The sequence below is a fragment of the Papilio machaon genome, chromosome 17 (genome assembly GCF_912999745.1).
Source record: "Papilio machaon chromosome 17, ilPapMach1.1, whole genome shotgun sequence".
Classification (NCBI taxonomy): Eukaryota; Metazoa; Arthropoda; class Insecta; order Lepidoptera; family Papilionidae; genus Papilio; species Papilio machaon.
Genome location: NC_060002.1, coordinates 2,987,106 through 3,001,881, shown reverse-complemented (window position 1 = coordinate 3,001,881; position 14,776 = coordinate 2,987,106). Strand labels below are relative to the sequence as shown.

Below are 14,776 nucleotides of genomic sequence, written 5' to 3'. Positions count from 1 at the left end.
ATTGTTTTGTGTCCTTGTCAAATGAAAAATAAGATTTTATAATGTTAGTGCGTTTTATTTTTTAAAACAATCATAATTGATGCATGAATTAAGAGAATTTTATGTACTTTTATATCTGCCATTAAGCGATAGTAATTCTACGATAGTCTTTTCTTCCGTATTTCATCTTTAATGTCCGTTAATTTGAAAATTAATTTTTCGTATTGAATTTGTATATAAATTTCATCTCAATTTGTAAAAGTCTTCATACCGTAGGAATTCTTACACATATACAGACATTGTAATATTAACGTGTTTGTACAAACTTTGCTCATACTTGGCCGATTTGTTAGCAATTATCGCAGATTTGCACGTTCAAGATTCTTAGACATTTACTGCGTTACAACTGGATGAAAAATAATTTTATATAAAAATAGTCAATTTTTAGTAACAGTTCTTTCAAGATAACAGGGATTTCCATGTTGACAAATATTTAAAACAAACTTGAGGTTTGATTTTGACCTTAAAACTCGTGTATTTTGAAATCGACAATCGTCTCGTAGTCGCCTAGTCGCCTCGATTCAATACATGCAAGCGGACGGTTTTAAGTAAATGCAAATTTGAAAAGCGCGAAAGTTTAAGTGATTTTTAATTTTGTAGCTTAAAAAATAATAGAATGTATTTACTAATTTTAAAACTATTGACCAAAGAATTTCTACTTTTAATAACAACATTAACAATTTTAATTTATGTATGGTTTCAATATCAGTATACGTATTGGACGCGGAGAGGTGTGTTGGGACCTAATCCAGTGGCGCCTTTCGGCAATGTGAGGGATGTGATAGCTCGTAAAGCGCAATTTTTCCAGCCGTATTGTGATAATTATTTTAAATATAAACATTTGCCGTACATCGGTATGTACTGTTTCCATCGGCCAGTGTTGTGTGTGATAGACCCAGATGTGATAAAGCACGTCTTGATAAAAGACTTTGATCATTTTCAATCGCACGGGATATTTTCCGGCGGCGTCGGTGATCCGATCGCCGGCCACCTATTTAACCTACATGGAAATACTTGGAAGAATTTACGAGTTAAAATGTCGCCTTCATTTTCAACCAGCAAATTCAAAACTATGTATTCTTTAGTTGAAAATATTGCGAACGACGCGTTGGCTTACGCGGATACATACCACGACAGTGGGAAATCTTTAAATTTCTCAAAGTTCTATGAGACTTATACGATGGAAATTATTGGGAGCGTCGGCTTTGGCGTCGAGTGCAATGGTTTCAAGAATCCGAATTCGGAGTTTTATGTTCGAGGACATGAGTACTTTAATCCGCAAACTTTGTATTGGTAAGTGAGCGGCACAACAGTGTCTATCAATTTGCTATGCGAAATACTTTAACAAAACAATAACAAATAAATTACTTTGTCATTGTTTTGTTGTTTGATATATGCTAAAACCGTATTTACTTTGCAAAAACCTGAATTAGATATGCGAAATTTGGACCAACCCAAATTTACTATCATAGTAAGACCTCACTATTCGCGGGGGTTCCGCGTATGATAATGTGGAGTTACGTTTCAAGATTTATAAAAAAGTGCATTTGACATAATGTAAAGGTATTTAGATTTTTTTTAAACAAACAAAATACATTAATAGTTACTAGTTAATGATCAGCTGCAATATTCAGATAATAGCAATATGGTAACACTTGCAAGCAAAAATGCAGAAGCGATAATTAAATACACTATTTTAGACAGAATAATATGCTGTAGGAAACCAGGAATAGCCAAAAAGTTTGCCGTGAAAGCGGGCGGAATATTTACCCATTTCCACTAGTGTAATAATAAATTTATTTGTTGTACAAGGAAAAAGAAAATCTTCCAGATAAATTCTAAATATTTTTGATGACCTTAAGCGAACTTTTACAGTATATTTTTTTAAGTTTATATAATTATACAGTTTTTAAAATCAATCTCAACTTCCACTTTCGTAAATTATACATTCAAACGACTAATGTTAAAATTTACAGGACGTTGGTTCGTGCGCTGGCATTTTTTGCACCGGACTTGTTTAAGAAATTGAAAATAAGACGTATCCATCCGGACATAGTCAACTTCTTCTACAATTTAGTAACACAAACAGTCGAGTACCGTCAAAAAAATAATTTTAAAAGGAATGATTTCTTACAAACACTAATAGAGTTGAAAAATGATGACTCTATTGACGACAAAGGTATGAATTTCTTAGTAACTAAAATTAATATTTTAGTTTAGTTTTGTTTAATATTAATTAGTAATAGTTTTGCTTCGTTATTTAGATCGACAAATCATAAGAGAATATGATAGTTCGAGGTCGACATTTGGAAAAATAAGTTTTGATCCTAAATCATGTCTATAATATGTAAAATTCTAGGTGAGAATAAAATACAGCGAGGTATATTCTCAATGACGGATGTAGCAGCCAATACGATGCTTTACATGTTTGCTGGATACGAGACGTCAGCGACGGCTGGTCAGTTAGCAGCCTACGAGCTGGCTCTTAACCCCCACGTGCAGGATAAGGCCAGGGAGGAGGTGACGCGGGTTCTGGCCAAATACAACGGACAGTGCACGTATGATGCACAGAATGAAATGACTTATATGAACATGGTGATAGATGGTGTGTTATTTCAAATTTCCTTCTTTATTCCCGGCGAATTTTAAAAGTAATATTTATGAAATCTATTTAATAAATATTGAAATGTTAGTTGACTGTTACTTATAAAGGAAACTGCAATGAATTCTACGTTATTTGTAATAACTTTATGAAAGGTTTTTTTTGAATGCATGTGATAATCAATCCGCAGTGGGTCAGGAAGCTTGAGTAAGTCCTAAACACCTAATATAGGGTACGCTCGAACTCGGTAGGAACGTGTATGAATTGACAACGACGTGATACGTAATATGTAAAATATATACGAGTACTTTGTTTCTTATTTCCAGAATCAATGAGGAAATATCCACCAATGCGATCGCTATTCCGAAGATGCACTAAAGAGTACAGACTGCCAAATAGTGACGTGATCATTGAAGAAGGGACTTTGGTATTCATTCCTATCCAGGCGATACAAATGGACCCCGATATATTCCCAGATCCGGAAAAATTTGATCCGGAGAGATTTTCCCCGGAGAAGAAAGCAAAAATGCACCCCTGCCACTGGATGCCTTTCGGTGAAGGTCCTCGAAAATGTCTAGGTGTGTAGAGTTGGTATTTCTCAAAATTATGTTACTATCGGTTAACAAGGCTCTACATGGTTCACATAATTTTTCTCATCGATGTGTCTCTCAACGAGATTTATTGAGCTTTTGTTTTCACCATTACCACTTGAGCTACATTGACCTCTTTTTCTAGACAAAACAAATATTATTTTTTTTAGTATAAATACGAATAGTGACAACAGTTCTCTGAAAACCTAAACACAGTTCTGATTACAGCATATTATCAAGCGTCATTTTTGTTTGTCAGAATAAATTTGTATCCTGTCTTCAGAAATACACACTAGCAAGCTAAATAATTATTCATCGATTCTCAACAATTCTATTAGCATATTTGAGACGTTGAGTTGTAATTGATGTAATAATATTTTAGGTCTGCGTCAAGGCTACGTGGAGTCGAAGCTTGCGCTCGTGAAGTTGTTGCACAAGTATGAGTTGATATTGGACGAGAGGACACCGGTGCCGATGAAGATCAAGGCCTCCGCGCTCGCTTGCGTGCCTGACGGCGGAGTTTGGCTTAAGCTTAGAAAATTGGAAGCGTAAGCAATAGATTTGCGTTATTGTATAGCAAATATTTGATCAAATGTTTGGTGGATTGGATCTTTGTCTCAAACCTTGGACATGTAGTCGAGTGAAGCCAAACAAGAAATGCTTCTCATATTGAGACATTTGGTTTATATTTTAGAAAACCCGCTCTTTGTAGTAAATTAAATTCATATTATGAGACAAAAAGTGAACCTATCACCGATATATGAAGGTCTAAAGAAAATTACACGATTATTTAGCATTAAACTGTCTTACATTTACCTTATCGTATCCAATGGTCGAAATTCTGGTGCGTCTAATTATAAGTATGCAGTTTTTAACAAAAAAATCTTGTTTTCTGATCCTCTAATGTATGTACTATTTAGTGCAGAGTCAAGTAGTCTAGGAAGATATTATTAGAGCGATATATCTTTTAAATGACCTGTTTAAAAGGTGTTATTGTTCTATAATAATAAGGAATTCAATAATTGTGATATTATCGTTCTAATTGACCCTAAGGGTATATTGTAATATAGACTTTTTATAGTAATTTTGATGTTTTATTCCTGAAATCACCTAAGATGTTTCATTCTTAAGATTCGTGCCATATCATGTTGATAAAAGTTATTGTATAAGCAAGGAATTACATTTTAAGACAGTCAGCAGTGTTAAAGTTATTATATTAAATTAAAAATTCGCACACTTCTCGATGCTAATACTCAAAAAGGAAAATAATTATTTTCATCATGAATGGCGGTTAATCCTGTTTTTCTTTTTTCCGAGGCTTTACCTCTTCTTTTTGCTCATCAGTCGAGCCAACGCCGGGAGCGTCATCAATTTCTTGTTTCTCTTCTATTTTGTTTTCATCTGTCTTCTTAACCTCCTCAGAAAATTCTTCTTGTTTCAGTTCCTGCGCTTTCTTTTCCAAAATTTCTTTCAAATCAGGCGTTATATTTAGTACCGATACAAAACTTTCTTCATTTAAAGGAGTAATAACACGTTCAGATTGTATTTTATCTAAAGTTGTATCCAGGTGTTGCATTATATTTCTTTTTATCTCGCTGAATATCTCTTCTTCTTCGCGAAGATCTATTGATAAATATTCTTGGGATCCTCCGGGTGAACGGTATGCCTCTGATTGTGATTTTATTCTTTCTTGTCCGTATTGACGGATAATTAAAGATACGGATGAATCATCGTCATCAAAGCTTAATGATGATTCCTTTGATGACGGGGATAAGTTTATCGTGTCTAATATGTCATATAGGAAATCTAAAATAAAGTGATTTTCTTTAGGAACACCTTTATATACGGTTTGTCTGCGCAGTTTGCTTTGTTCCTCGGCAACTAAAGATGTTTCAGATTTATATTGAGGTCGCCTGGAAATGTATAAAGTCTCGCCTTCAGGGCTTCTAGAACCAAAAGGTCTCTTGAAATGAACTCGCGTTACGCTGTACGATAAGCTATAATCTTTGGTATCCTTAAAATCGGGTGTAACTGTCCGCACGTGTCTTTCATATCGTTGCTATAACAAATAAAATATTTAAGACCTTACCAATAAAAATTTGACATTAGTTGAATTTCGTAAAATTTACGCACGTACAAAATACGTACAATTTATAATATCAGAGTAACATAAATATACAAAACTAGTAACACGTAAAATTAAGTTGTTTTAGTTAGTCGGTTAGGTGGTACAGTCAAGTTTAGTTAATATAAGAGGGGCGTACCAGCATCTTGTCTATATCGCCCTGGAGGTGCGTGGTAACGCGCACGAGGTGGAAGTCCACGGCGAGGATGACGCGGACGAGCGCTAGCAGCGCGGACATTAGCCAGCAAGCGGTGTGCAGCCAGGCCGCCGCCACTGTCAGCTGCGTTGCTTGGTACACGCCGCGGATACGTCGCTCATAAGCTAATGTTGCTACGTTCACTGTGTATGTGCACCTACAATGCAATAGATAGCTCTTGATATTTTCCTTTTGCACGTATGACGCTAGGGCATAGTATGCTATACGTACGTGGTACTTCCCGTGATCTCACCTAGCTTCAGACAGAGTTCGTCAAGGCCGAGCTGAGTGACGGCGGATGCGTACACACAGAGGCCACCCATCAGCGACGAGAAGACGAATACGGGAGGCAGCACCCGCCACGGCCTCTGTAAACTGTGATAATGAGCTTTTAAAATTATGTAGCAATATTTTACTTTTAAAATCGTGATTATCGTTTCCTTGATAGCTTGTATTGACGATTTCCAGTCTTTCTTCTCAACAATCAAGTCTATTTGTCTTATTAAAACTACACGACATGCCGTGTATTATACGAGGTGATGTATGTATATGTAGTTAAGCATTTGACAGCTTTGGTCTTATCGGGAGATCATTTTTTTGTGCTTTTTGGTAAAAAGGCGTGATCACAAGATACACTTAACTACCCGGTGAGGGTGCGACTGCTGGCGGAGCACATGAGGAACATTGTGGTCCATACTAGGCCGAAGATTCCAGAGACTAGCGGTACGTATGTGGGCAGGTAACAAGCACTCTTGTCTATCCATTGTGTGCTCAGAAAATCCACGGGCAACACTGGAAAAACATCCGTAAATAGACTTCTGAAACCTTTTTAAGCGTTATGTGTTGTTAATGTGATAGATGGCTTTATTTAAGAATACAACACGCTTACAATACGCTTAACATTTAACTTTAAACTTATACCTAACTGAGTTACGATCAGTAAGTAATTAATTTATTATTATTGGATGAAATGTTTTTAAATGGCACACTAACTTTTTACGATCGTGCAATAACTGGGCAACAAATATTAACTATATTACAAGTCTAAACTTGCAGTCAGTAAGAGTAGTAAAATAAAAAAATTCTTACTCTCGGCCATTTTTTCATCTGGAATGAATTCATAGATAAGGTGATGTCTCAGAGAAGTCAGTGACAACAGCTTCGGGAAAAGAACGCACTTCTCATCGAAGAGATACATTATCATGTGGAAGCAAAACGTGCAGAACGATCCAAATACAAAAGCCATGAAGAATAGTAGCAATTGAGCGCCTGAAAAATACTACATAAATTAAGGAATCAATTTATGCCACACTAGTGTTTATTTCTTTACCGATACAAGAGTTGTTCAGATGTGTGAATTTAGTTCACTTCCATTGTGATTTGTGGTAGCTTAAACGGATTGACCTTGCTTGATGAATGAGTTGTGCATTTGATTTGTATTTTTCGTTAGAATGTCTTGCATAGCTGATTCTTCTAAAAAATATTACAATTCATCCTCCATGTGGATCTAAACAGATGTTTGCTATTTTTTATGAATAGTAAATCTCACCTTTCCATGCTCCGTTCACTTCAGCCTCAGTTTTTTCGATCAACTTAAATTCTTCGTACAGTTTGATTTTTTCCATTATATTGTCTTATCCTCAATTGCTGGATTTATTATTAAAGTAACAAATTAAATTTATTCATATTTAAGTTAAATATCTGAATTGAATAAATTGAAATTGAAAAGTAAAGCGTCAAAGAAACTTATTATGACTTACGATGAATCTATATCAGCATAAAGTATTTATGTTACAGTCTTCTTTTTAAGATATCCTTTATTTTGACAATTTTGTACTTAGTTTTTCAGCATTCTTGATTATACAATATACCTGCTTTTTTAATATTAGTGCTGTATATAGTTTCGTGACTAGGAAAGGGTGCTTGCACTAACACCCCTGAGATTGGCTTTTACAGTAAGGTCAAAATTAACTTTTTTACGACATATTCTGATGATTATTTCGTGTAATATCTCTTAGATTTATTATGTCGAATTTTCTACCATAAAGATCGCATATAACTTCATCTTCCATGTGAAATTAGTATAAATAAAGTACAGGAGTATTTGCATTGTTTAAAAACGTCATTATCGTTATTTGCGTTCCGCTGTAGTTAAGAATTCGTTATAGTTCAAATATAACGCTGACATTATTACAAATAGCTTAACTAAAAATAATTGATTTATAATAAAAAAAAAACTTGTACATTTCTGGACAATCTCAAAGCTTAGATCGAGGCAATTTATTTCTTTTGTGTGTTGATTTACATTTTATGTAATTAACGTTTTTTTTGGAAATTGAACGGGTTCGTTTGTTATATAAAAGTGTTTACAGAAACGGTTTGAAACAGGATCATTGGATAATATAAATAAGGTAACTAGTAACCGAGCTGGCGGGTATACGAGGAATACGTAATCGTATGTTAGTAGTCGTGTGCGGGCGCGTCGGTCACGTGGTTCAGTTGTTAATGGAATAAAGGGATGTACCAAACAACGACAGACTTATTTGCAAATATCGATCTTTTAACGTAAGATTGATAGAAAATTTCGATGTATATAATAAATTACATTGGAACTTTAAATATAAATAAATTAGATAAAATATGTACTGCTCCAGAAATGGGAAATTTTGCACCTTTAACAATGAACTTACACTATTATTTTTTTATTGCTTAAAATCCAGAAGTATAAAAGTAGTTTTTAACGATTCGTAAAAGAGTTGTCAAAGTCTTGTATCAAGCTTTGTTCGGAAATTTATAGAAAGAGTGGTCGCCCTTTATTCGAAATTCAACCATAGTTCATATTCAAATATTTTTTGGATTTTTGATAAATAGCTTTATACACTTCTTTTACTTTAACTGTGTCATATTTGTGATTCACAAAGTTTTTGCTTCGATGATTTCATTATATCAGTTGAAGTATTGGAGGGAGGCGGCTGATATGATATTTGTAAAGAAATAACTTACGACTTGTGATGTAACAGTCCATTTTATATTATTTGAGTTATCTGACAATATTAATAGATCAAGCCTTTCGGGGTGTTTCTTAAATATATTTTATCGATAAAATGTTGATAAGTGAAGTACATCATTCATCTGAAGTATTCAAGTGACGGCTGTCCACTTGTTATGATGTGATTAGAGTATCGTGGTTCAAGATATCGTTTGTCAACAAAATAATAACATAAGAACAGAATTATGATTAAATAATAGTGATAGTAACAATGCAGAATACTTTCTTGTTATGTTTTATTTTACTTTCAATTCAAATAACAAATATAAAATGTGAATTTAAAAGAATCGATCTCGCATCGAAACGTGTTAATTGGACTCTAAGTAATAATAAAAGTAAGTACACGTTAATTATCTTACTATTTTATAATAATTTAATATTTTTTTATTCGTAATGTTCAGTGGAGTTTAATTTTAGATATGAGTTAAATTCGTATAGTTATGAAAATAGGTAAATATAAATAAAGTTATGATTACGTTATAATAATTTTACATTAACAATATAACTTACTGATATTATAAATGCGAATGTTTAGTTGGATGGCTGTTTGTTTGAAGGTATCTCCGGAATGGCTCAACGGATCTCGATGAGATGAGATGTAGAACATAGTCTGGAAGAACACATAGGCTACTAATTAAGTTTTACTTTAATTCCGCGTGGACGGAGTCGCGAGCGACAGTAAATTGTTAATAAAACATGTTTCACAGTAGAAAATATTAGAGAAATCTATGAGAAATAAATATATATAAAATAGGGCTAACAGAAATTTTAAATTTAATCGACTGTAACCTGTAATTTTGTACCCTTTTTCGTATAAATGACTTAAAATAAATATTGTGTTTAGCTGTTAACATCTTCATCGTAACTTGTAGCCCAGATTTCTGCCAAGGTCCCCGGCGGGGTGTACACTGACTTACAGAGGGCTGGTATCATCGACGACATACTTTCCGGATTCAATGATATCCAGACACGTTGGGTGGCGTACGATACATGGACGTACAAGACAAACTTCCAAGGTATATACTATGTTAATTCATCTTTGGTTTGGATTGGTTGAGTTTTTTGTTTTTTTTTCAATTTGGTTAAATCGAAAATTTTGGAAAGTCTCTTTTGCCGTTATATGAATTTAATATATTTCAGTGTCAGAAAAAGATGTCCAATCTCCAGTGGCAAATTTGGTTTTCGAAGGAGTTGATACGATTGCGTTTATTGAATTAAATGATGTTCCCATCGGGACCACACAAAATATGTTCGTCAGATATGTTTTTGACATAAAAGAACACCTGAAGGTACGTAATTTTAAAATTTCTGTTTCTTTCTTTGATTACTCCATCTCTTTCCATCATAGTTGTACAAATTTATCTCTAACCTCAAAACATCGATGTCAAGCATGAAGATTTCGGGTCAAACTTTGGTGTTTTCTATAACTTTTGAGTAATGATAATTATATTCAGATTGGTCTAAACGAATTAAAAGTGACATTTGCATCTCCCGTGCACGCCGCTGAGAATCGTTCCGCAAAGCACTTCACAGCGCCCGCCTGCGTGCCAGATGAGTACAATGGAGAATGTCACGCCAACCAGCTGCGGAAGATGCAGGCCTCATTCAGCTGGGACTGGGGACCGGCGTTTCCGTCAGTTGGACTGTGGTAAGGTTTACATTGCAGGGCTTACTTCAAACTAAGATACATTAATTTTCCACATAAGGGTTTATTTTACATTAGCGTCAAACACATCAATCCATTTACTGTAGATTATCTAATTACTAATTTGTCTTGTTTTAAATAGTATTGGCAAATAAAACACTTGTTTTATTTTTAAGTCAGTTATAAATCACCGAAAGATGATAAACTCAGAGTATTGCGCGTTGATATCATATTTCAAAATCTTTGAAAGCACCAACATTTTATAGGCTTTACATGTCGTTCTTTAATTTTATAAGTTTATCATAAAGGTGCCGGTGAAGTTACCTAACTTTTGTAGCCTGCGACCAAAATAATATATGCATTTTATCAAATAACATTGATAGTTAATATGGTTTCGTAATAATCGTTGCAAAACTCGAGTCAGCGAGTGAGTAGGCCACAAACTTGACCACTGACCGTGACACTTAAAGGGTAAATAATTATGTTTTTCAATTGTAAACACCAGCTCCTAAATAACTATCAGATATTTTTTAATTTGTTATTAAATGTACATTATATGTGCAGCACAATACATACAACAGAAACCAGAAACAGTTGTAATTAATTTTATTTTTAGGAAGCCTGTGTATATAGAACTTTACGATACTGCGATAATACGTTCACTAACAACGCATACAGAACAAAACGATCAACTTTGGTACTTAAAAATCCTCGCTCACTTGGAATCGGGGACAAGAGCAAAGCGTGTAGAGGGATATATAACCGCGGAGTTATTTGTCGAAGGCCATCAGTCTTTGAATGTAGCGAGAGAAATCTCAATAATGACAAGACATGATGGAACTGTTGAAGTTGAATTAAACATCACCGTACATAGTGTAAGTATTTAAATACATATTTATGGTATAAAAACTAAATTGTAAGGCGATAGAATTAAAGAAATGAATAATTTTTAGAATGTCATCAGTGTCTGGTGGCCCAATGGATTTGGTGATCAACCATTGTACGATCTTAGAGTTTCTTTATCAACTCATAAGGATGGCAATGAAGTTAGCCAAAAACATATAAGAATAGGTTTTCGAACTTTAGAGCTCGTTGAAGAAGACGCTTCAAAAATTTTAGGTAAGTATTTATTCCTAACATGTTTCGAGAGTAACACAGACTTACATTTAACTGGTTGTTTTTAGATTGTAATTTTTAGTAACACTGGATATGTTTCAGGCAATACAACTGCTGGAAAAGGGCTCACGTTTTATTTCAAAGTTAACGGTTATCCAATGTTTATGAAGGGATCCAATTGGATACCTGCAAATATTCTTCCGGAAAATGGGTACGACAAAAGAACAGGTGTGTTATACCACTCATACACACTTCATTCTTTATAGTTAAACTTAGGTTCCATCTAGCTGAAATCTTTTTGTGTTTTCAGTGGACGAATTATTGACAGCCGCTCGTGATACTCATATGGCAATGCTGAGGGTTTGGGGGGGAGGTGTCTATGAATCGGATTACTTTTATGAACGCTGCGATCAACTGGGAATCTTAATTTGGCAGGATTTTCTCTTCGCATGTTCAATGTATCCCGCTGATCCTGAATTCCTTGAGTAAGCTAAGTTGAAAGCATGATCTATTAAATAACTAATTTGTTACCGCTGTAACGTAAAATAATCTTTATTTCAGTAACGTTAAGGTTGAAATCGAACAAACGGTTATTCGTCTCCAGCATCATTCATCTATTGCCGTCTGGGCTGGCAACAATGAAAATGAAGTCGCACTTAGAGGCAACTGGTACAATACTTTACCTGAATTCGACAAATACAAAGACGAATACATAAAGCTTTACGTCGACACTGTAAAACCTATCGTGGAGACCTGGGATCCCAGTAGACGCTATCTCGTTTCTAGTCCATCAAATGGTGTTGAATCTGAGCAAGAAGGTTATATAGCAAAGAACCCATACGACTCTAACTACGGCGATACTCATTATTATAATTATTTATCTGATAATTGGGATATTAACATTTATCCAAAAACGCGTTTCGCTTCCGAATATGGCTTTCAGTCTCTCCCTTCTTTAAAAACAATGGCGACTGCAACAAAAAACAAGGAAGATTACCACGTGAACAGTTCTTATTCGAAACATAGACAACACAGTCCGAACGGTTATAATTTTATCACGGATCAGATGAATAGACATTTGAAATTGGATGAGCACGACCCAAAACATTTTGAAAAGTTTGTCTTTTACAGTCAGGTACGTTGAAGGCCGTACTTGGCTTTATCTAAAACTCCTTTGAAATTTCAAATGAACTCTTGTGAAAATATTTTTATTAGATATCCCAAGCAATGGCAATTAAAGCGGAGACAGAATTCTATCGTCAAAGTCAAGCGGACTGGTACACGATGGGCGCACTGTACTGGCAGCTGAATGACGTTTGGCAAGCGCCTTCCTGGTCCAGTATAGGTAGGTGAATGTTGACTACTGACCTCTATAAATATACTGGGTATAGTAGTATTTCGTGCCTATTTGATTTTCGCCATTATGACGCTGACGGTGGTGTAAATTCAACCTAATAATGGAGTAAGAATACAGATAGAATTAACTGTAACGTAACATCAACAGGCACTTTTGATTCGGAACGAAGAAAATTATAGTTTAATTTTTAAGCAATCGTCTATCCATTTACAGAGATTATGTTGATAATAATAGAGTCGTTTAAAATGAACAAAAAGTAAAGGGACGAGAACTTTTTATTGTTCTCCTTTAAGTTCAACAAATCTGCATTAGCTTACCAATACTAGTTAGGTAATATGTTATTTATAGAAAAATTATGTTACATTTATATCCGAAGCCTATGTTCTCCTATATCAACAATTTTCAGAATATGGCGGCAAATGGAAAATGCTTCATTACTTCGCGAAGTCTTTCTTCGCGCCAGTTTTAGTATCACCACGTCTCTTACTAACTGATATTGTAGACGTATACGCCATAAATGATAGACTTGTACCGATTATTGATGGAAAAATAACTGTAGATTACTTCAATTGGAGCAGTTTGACACCTTTCAAGTCTCAAGACTTTTCCACTAACGTTGAGTTACTAAGTGTTAAGAAAGTGACGTCTTTAGGATTGATGAATTACAACAACGATGAAATATTCATGAGATTTTCATTGCACATGGAAGGTGTATCGATGTCACCTCATAATTTCATTTTTCCGAAACCGTTAAAGGATATAAAAGGTTTATTGCAACCTAACATAAAGGTATGTAGCTCCATTAATTACCGATGGCTCCTACGAATAAGGGACAATGTGCAAATTGACAATTTTTCAGAAGAGGCTCTCAAAGTTTCGACCATATAAGAAAATAGGCCATATAGGTCCTTTTAATTTAGCAAAAAAAAAACATTCATACCTGTAAATGTGTATTTTGTTTAATGCATGTTGTTAACTAAACTAAGAGGTAGCTTTTAACACAAAAAAGTAAAAATCATTAATTTATTACTTTGGCCCTTATACACAGAAACCATCGATACGGAAGTTTTTGGTTCTTTTTATTCAGATTGACAATTCCTGAAATAAATATTCAAATATGTTTGACAATTCTGGAGATCAGCACTTTCTTCCATTTACGTTGTTGAAATATTCTGTTCCTTGCAGGTGACTGTTTCAAAGAACTTTTACAAAAACAAATTAAAGAAAACATTCAAATACGTAGTTAACATTGAAGTGGACACAGTTGTGCTTTTCCTTTGGCTGGAGACTGACGCACTGGATGGTCACTTTGACGACAACGGACTTGTTATAACGCAGGCGAATACTTTAGTAAACTACGTTACCAAGAGACGTATCACAGTTGAAGAGTTGGAGAAAAACATTTCGTATCAGTACTACATCAATTGATTTACATTTTTAATTCAACAAGTTATAAATTCATTCGTTTAGTAACTTTGAATTTTATTTCGCACCCTCCGGAGAAGAAAGCCACAATATGAAATGTACAACTGTGCAGGAGAATTAAAAAACTGTTTTTTCGTTATAAATCGATTATTAGTAGATATATTAAAATTTTAAAAATTCCAAAATAAAGATATTTGTTTTTGCAACCTACGTTATAATAATAAAAATATATATATATATATAATAAAACAGCTGATATTTAATAAAATGTATAATACCAACCTTATTATCCTCTTTTGTTTTTGTATAGTTATCTTAGGTGGTTTTTCACCGTTAGGTTAGAACCAAACATATTTCTGCATCAATATATTATTGCTTTATTCGTTGATAATTTAGATGCAGTCACTGCACTATAACATTATGTCTTTTTCCTCGTTAGATATAAAATGACTACAGCAGTTAATTATCATTTATACTGAAACCGAACTGTTTCGTATTGTGTAAAGAGGCATTACAGTATTGTTGATCAAAATATTTTACCAGAAGAAAGCCATAATATCGAATAGCGTTGCTGCACACGAAAAATAGGTCAATAAGGAAAGTTTATGGTTTTATTCTGAGTTCAAATTATT

General features: G+C 34.2%; 3 protein-coding genes across 3 annotated transcripts; 2 read left to right on the top strand and 1 right to left on the bottom strand.

Annotated features, from left to right (window-relative positions):
• Nucleotides 1-560: 560 nt before the first annotated feature.
• Nucleotides 561-3,959, top strand: LOC106721517 (probable cytochrome P450 6a14). The gene is made up of 5 exons (XM_045681821.1): nt 561-1,332; nt 2,016-2,218; nt 2,399-2,644; nt 2,968-3,219; nt 3,614-3,959. Exons 1-5 carry the CDS (start codon nt 656-658, stop codon nt 3,781-3,783), a joined length of 1,548 nt encoding a protein of 515 aa, XP_045537777.1. The 5' UTR covers nt 561-655; the 3' UTR covers nt 3,784-3,959.
• Nucleotides 3,960-4,522: 563 nt separating this feature from the next.
• On the bottom strand, nt 4,523-7,177 carry LOC106721481. The gene is made up of 6 exons (XM_014516420.2): nt 7,102-7,177; nt 6,642-6,821; nt 6,197-6,344; nt 5,784-5,927; nt 5,496-5,709; nt 4,523-5,290 (listed from the first exon to the last, which is right to left on the bottom strand). The coding sequence occupies exons 1-6, from the start codon at nt 7,175-7,177 to the stop codon at nt 4,523-4,525; spliced, it is 1,530 nt and encodes a 509-aa protein (XP_014371906.2).
• A 1,547-nt stretch (nt 7,178-8,724) lies between these two features.
• LOC106721486 (beta-mannosidase) lies at nt 8,725-14,164 on the top strand. Its single transcript, XM_014516425.2, has 12 exons — nt 8,725-8,936; nt 9,474-9,617; nt 9,742-9,890; nt 10,056-10,249; nt 10,863-11,121; nt 11,200-11,365; nt 11,465-11,590; nt 11,673-11,847; nt 11,924-12,497; nt 12,578-12,707; nt 13,126-13,508; nt 13,905-14,164. Exons 1-12 carry the CDS (start codon nt 8,813-8,815, stop codon nt 14,145-14,147), a joined length of 2,667 nt encoding a protein of 888 aa, XP_014371911.2. The 5' UTR covers nt 8,725-8,812; the 3' UTR covers nt 14,148-14,164.
• The last annotated feature ends 612 nt before the right edge of the window (nt 14,165-14,776 follow it).